The 6,341-nt window shown below is 33.6% G+C and overlaps 1 protein-coding gene across 2 annotated transcripts in view; it reads right to left on the reverse strand.

Moving 5' to 3' along the window:
• Positions 1–1,031: 1,031 nt before the first annotated feature.
• Positions 1,032–6,341, reverse strand: part of LOC117122599 (methyltransferase-like protein 27) — a 12,814-nt gene continuing 7,504 nt past the window's right edge. For both annotated transcript variants that reach the window (XM_033268237.1, XM_033268236.1), the window contains exons 2-5: positions 4,642–4,778; positions 2,511–2,633; positions 1,973–2,108; positions 1,032–1,145 (exon numbers count right to left, since the gene is read on the reverse strand). In XM_033268237.1, the coding sequence (XP_033124128.1) occupies positions 1,039–1,145; positions 1,973–2,108; positions 2,511–2,633; positions 4,642–4,758 (483 nt within the window). In that variant the 5' untranslated portion in view covers positions 4,759–4,778 and the 3' untranslated portion in view covers positions 1,032–1,038. The remainder of the gene's footprint in view (positions 1,146–1,972; positions 2,109–2,510; positions 2,634–4,641; positions 4,779–6,341) is intronic.

Here is a 6,341-nt window from a genome sequence, read left to right on the forward strand (position 1 = left end):
ATTATCTTTACACACAAAACGTGTTACTGCTCAGCCACATTTCACCTAATTGCTGCGAAGCAGCCAATCCATATTTTTGACAGCAATTTGACCTCTGAAAGGTCATTGTTTGTCAAAAAACCTGCGCCTATGACAACTGAGAAGCGGAGTTTCCTTCTTTCGTTCTGCCGGGTAAAATCAATTACTTTAGGCGACGTTTGTAGACTAACCTACTCGTACCAACGTCCGGATGTCGCGACGCTGGAGTACTATTCAGCGTTTTTACTATATTTCTAGGTTTCCTATTTCTACGTTTAATCGGCTCATGTCTCAGCCACAATATTTTGAGGCCAATATTATTTACGAACCCAGTTAAAATTTACTAGCCTATTACGTGCTAATTATTACAATTAGGCGACGCTTGTTGTAGACTGGCATACTGTTTTCGGAAATAAATACCATTTTATACACATGCGCAGATCGATTCGCCAGCAGCGAGTCATCACCAGCAGCAGCGAGATGTCACTGCAGCAAAACACTATTGTACACCCGTCGGTACCAACGCTGTTCTATATATAGACAATGGGTCGTGTCTCATATTATTTGTTATATATTTATTATTCATTATTTTCACTTGACTCGCATAAATAATTTTGTTCGAAGAACATTTTATGCAGTTTTACTTCGCAGCACTTCACTTGCAATTTGCAATTTCTAGTACATATAGCCAGTAATATTATACCCCTATAATACGACAAGAACAACCAGCGGATAAAAAGATATGGCGCGATAACAGTGCGAGGGTTTATAATAGATTATCTTTTTAATTATTCAAACAAGCTGCTTATTGCCATTTTAAATCAATACAGACCTACTGTAGGCCCTCCCTAAGGCCTAGTGGCTAAAAGTAGGCCTAGGCCTTTAGATGCACATCTGGTCCTACTAGTTAGACAGCGAGATTTGGCATAAATTTAGTTCCCGTCTTGGAAAATTTTCAGTTTTTATATAGGTATTTATTTTAATGTATTTATCACGATAAAGAATCTCCTGTTCTGGATACTAAAAGTGTTTACCTGGCTTAACGATACGTATCCATTCTCTAAAACAGTTGGCCTTCAAACCCGACGCGAAGAAACCGCCAACGCATATCAATCCATCATAGAAATCTATAAAAGAAAATAGCAAGTGCTTTTATAGCTATTCTCGACCTTGCTTGCCGTGGTTTTGTTCAGTGTATTCAGGGAGTTATAAATAACAACTCCCTGGTGTATTGATACCCAAAAAGAAAGAAATGAATAGTCCATGGATCACAAACTTTATTTACAGGCGCAAACGGAGTTACATACAGTAACTACAAAAGGGCTTAACATGAGATATAAAAAACAGTAAATAAAGGATTGCTTTAAAAGCGATCTAATTCAATCCACTCTCTTAAAAATTGCTTCACAAAGAAGAATTACACATATAGAGTCGGCAAGAAGAATCAACACATCAATGCATGCAGAAGAAAAACCAACTAAACAAAACATTCAAATAAAAAAAATTAATACAAAATTTAAAAAAATAATTATACAATTGTAATATTATTATAATTAATCAATATAATTTTTCAAAGAAATATTGGAATTTATAAAAGATCAATACAAAGGGCACAAACAAATTTACAATACTTGATCCATAAGATTTTTAAAAGATCTAAGAAACTCGTTTGCCAGAGAAAATGGAAGACCAGAAAATTTGTAATTCTTAGAACTATGTAAATGAGTTAATAAATTTGATGACAATTAAAACAAGATTTTATGACTTCGTGCCATACACCGCTTTTGAAATATATTTGTAAATCCAGTGAATGATGCAATTTTGTCCAGTATTGTTTACATTCAGAGGTGGCACCAAGATTTGGCGACGGTCGGTCGCCTAATGTACTATACTAATTTATCCCATTGAAATAAAATAAGATAAAATAAGACAAAACTGAGAAACTAATTTTTACCTGTGGCTAAATTCAGAGTTTGTCCAGAAAAAAATTCACAGAACAATCGTTTGAATATCTGTTTGTTTTCAGCAACTTGCAAACACTTGGGGGCACAATCAAACCCATCAATATTTTGAAAGCTAAGTTGATACAGCTAGATCAAATAAAAACCAATTTAAACAAGAAGACAAATGGGACAAGAAATTTAAAAAGTTCTTTTTTATTATAATTATTTCCAATAAAAACATATTGGTAATCCATCAAACGATGTTTTTAGACCAATGGCACATTTTGTTAAACATTCATTTCTGGCCCTGTTCTGGTCGGTCGGTTGTTAAGTTTGATCGAAAATCTGGAAAAGTCTATTGTGCTGTGCCGAATAGATCTGGAATAAATAGAGTCAATATTTGGGCTCAAGGAGAATCCTTTACAGCTCCCTATAACATACTATTTCTTCACGTTCTCGGACATTTTTGGACTGGCTTTCTGGAGTGAACAATATATTAAAGCAACGTTTCTCGATTTTTAAAATTGATATATGAATTAATATATTTACCTGTTCGCCTACAAGTCCGGTCCCACATCCAAAGTCAAGAATGTTGGCCTTTCTGTCAGGTATATGCTCTGAGAGTAGGGTGCTGCAATATTTCGGTGCAGTATAACCGCTTCCCTTTGAAAACTTAAACACATTTTTCTTGTTCATACGAAGCATAGCTTATATTACGATTTACTTAGTTGTCTATAGTATTGTGAGGTGGTTAAAGTTGCCATTTTTAATGCCAGATTAAAGATGCTGTCTATCACGAGCAATAATCCCCCTCCATAATAATAATAATAATAATAATAATAATAATAATAATGATAATAATGATAATAATAGTAATGATAATAATGATAATAATAGTAATAATAATAATAATAATAATAATAATAATAATAATAATAATAATAATAATAATAATAATAATAATAATAATAATAATATCAATGTTGCTCTATTTATTTCCATATGCCTTTAAACTGGCTAATAATCGTATACTATATTTGTGTAAGAACCTACGATTTACCGTCCAAGCGAGTGCACAGAAGAATGGAAGAATTTCTTATTGTTATTGGAATTGTTTGAGTTCTTATTTCTATTAAAATGTCATAAAAAGTAATTTTATGCCAACATGTATATACAAAATATTGGACGAGGACTTAACAAAAGCAACACGTGTGTTAATTCATTACTAAAATCAGTTTGTGACGGTTTACCGCCCAGATGCGTGCACACATCTGGAATAATTATAGCACCATTCTTTTTGGTACCTTACCATTTTGGTATTTTTGAGTTCCTATTTATATCTATTAAAATATCGTACAAAATGTAATTTTACACTAACACGAATCTACAAAACACTGGACGAGGACGTAAAAAGCAACACGTGTGTTAATTCATATAAAATTACGTCAGTTCAGTACAGTACAGTACAGCACAGCACAGTGGAAGGAGCGGAGTGATATTCAGTAAAGAGGTAAATGGAACGTGCCACTTCAATGAGTGAGTGATACAAAGGCCGCTGCTCACTAAATATAACGGAATAATATATTATTAGTGGTTAATTATTATATTAACCACTACAAGTCAATATATGACGAATAAGGAATGTCTACATTCATCACAACATTTTAGCATTTGTACTGAATCCAGTTTTTACATCATTCTGTATTAGTATCGACTTACCTGTTTTGTAAACATTATAAAAAAAATTATTGGCTCACGGTTCTTCTTTATCTACAAAGGTCTTTCGAAAATCATAGTTGAAGGCGTAGCAGCATTCAATATATTGTGTATAAACCAATAATTGCAATAATTGTATTCACAGAATGATTATCTAAACATTAGGATATTCCTGGGGACGGATCAAGAGAAGGCAATGGTCGACGACTCTAAAGATGTTACTGTAGAATGTTTTCTGTTTTGGGAGGTGGGGAAGGAGAGGGGGTTTAATGATTTTGTCAGGCTAATCTAATATTATTTTTGGCACAAGTCTCCAGAAAGATGACAAAAGTCAGAAGACCCTCCTGCAAATATCTGGACTCGCCCCAGTTGTCAGCCTCGCAGAAGACCGCCGCCGCCGAAGCCGGCCCTTTTACGAGTCAATTATTTTGCATTTCATTTATTCATTTATTTCCACACATCATCAAATAAAACATATACTGTACATAGTTTATTGAAACAAGTGTTGTGTGGAGGGAGAGTCGGATAAACCAAATAAGGTTTTAAGATCGACCCACCCCTTACAAAACAAAGAAAAAAATACAAAGACAGTTAAACAATTATACACGATTCTTTTAACATAAGGAAACAAAAAAAAAAAAGAACAGGATTTTTGTAGCAAAATATATTGTTGCCGATCTGTTTCCACTTGATCCATTTAAACGTACTATTCTTAATGCGATTTTGAATGTTCAAATATTTTTAATTAGGCCTATTATTATTATTTGGTCAAGTAGTAAGTCAAAACCGAAAAAATAATACAATTTACAGTGGCGTCAGCATTTTCCTGACTGGGGGATGGAAAGCCGAAGAGAGCGTAAGGCGTGGTCGATGCTTAGAAGATGCGGGAGAACAATGGGAAATTCTCCCTAAAGATTTGCAGTTTTGTATTTTGTGTAGGGATGCGAATATTGTAAGGCTTTACCTCATCAAACGTATCGGCCAAGTCATCGAACTTCTCTATAACATCGTTCTTTGAACTCGATCCTTGAATAATGTCCATCAACTTGTTTTCAAATTTTTTGGAAGCATCCATCTCCATTTAAAGATTTATTGATTTTACTGAGAATAAAAAATAAAAAAGATGCCTCAAAATTGGAAAACTGCATGGCAATTAAATAATATAAATGTAGGCCTAATATAAATATAAATATATCGACATTAATAAATTACCGTAAATTAATTCACTTAGAATTATGAATACAAGAATGTAACATTGCATATGAAATGAAAACATACAGAGACAACAAACAGAATTTACATTTTTTCTTCATAATCACTTGATATTTCAATCCATCTTTAATATATTATCTGCAGGAATGTTAAAACATGTACAAAAACAAAAAAAAGAATTATTTTAATAGTACTCTCATTTAATTAAGTGTTTAGTAAACAATAGTTGGAGTCAATATTAACACAAGCATTACGCAGTGTGCAGAAATTAAACTAATAATAATAACCTCAAAATAATGATATCTAACAATTGACGATATATATAATAGGTCGGGCGGCAAATGGCCGGGTAGCAAAAGGCCGCTTGGCGATTTTTTCCGTACGAAACATTTCCATGAAACGTCACTCGGGCCGTCTCGGCTGACTTGACTCGAAAATGTTATATTGCAGAATTCAGTTCAGGAGGTCAAAAAGGTCATCAACCAAAGATATGTCGCTGTCTGATTTTTAAAAAAATACATTGATATTACCAATAACTAATGGACTGTTTCACATTGTACATTTTTATTAAAATGAGATTTTTGATTGAGCTTCACGAGTAATAAAAAGTGTTATTTGAACTTTAGTTAAAAATGTTATTTTTTTAGTTAGGCCTAGATTTAATTAAGTATAAGGCCTAGTAATAGTATTGGATTGGATTGGCTTTATTCGGTGTAAATATGATAGCCTACGAAAGTATAGAAGAAGACTTAATTTCCAGTAGGGTCCTTTTGGTGGTGATTGGGCAGTACACCGGGAGACGATCCCCTTCTCTTTTCCGAAGAGTGTACTGCGTTCTTTACAAACATCCGAAAGACGCTGCGCTATTTTAACTTGTATTTCAGCCCTCTAGAACACAAGAAGAGCTAGCGATGGGAATTGAACCGGAGACCTGGAGATCTCCACGGTTCAGTGCACACACAGTGGCTACTACCAGATTAGCCGAATAATAATAATAATAATAATAATAATAATAATAATAATAATAATAATAATAATAATAATAATATAATAATAACATAACATTAACAATTAACATACAAGAGGCTTCTGCTAGTTACAGACGTACATTCCATAAATTTCATAGCTACTGTAGGTAAACACTTAAAGGGGGGTGCGGCGATGAAATAATTAATTTCTAATTTAAAATAGAGGGATGGGCGACCACAACGACGGTGACGGCACTCGATTTTGGAGCGCGGTATTCGAAAACGAGGCTCGTGAACTGGGTCCCAAAAATAAACTGGTGCTACAGGATTTTGAGCTAGTGTTATAAGATAGGGAATTTCCTAAAATGTACCGACTTTCAAAGGCTTGCATTCGGTAACCCCATAAAAAATCGTGTCAAACTTTAGATATTCCAATGTAAATTTGGCCGTTCTTTTCATTTATATGGGTTTTCACTTATGAAAA

This window comes from Anneissia japonica, unplaced genomic scaffold (genome assembly GCF_011630105.1).
Source record: "Anneissia japonica isolate Jap-2015-1 unplaced genomic scaffold, ASM1163010v1 scaffold1889_len2455224_cov183, whole genome shotgun sequence".
Lineage (NCBI taxonomy): Eukaryota > Metazoa > Echinodermata > Crinoidea > Comatulida > Comatulidae > Anneissia > Anneissia japonica.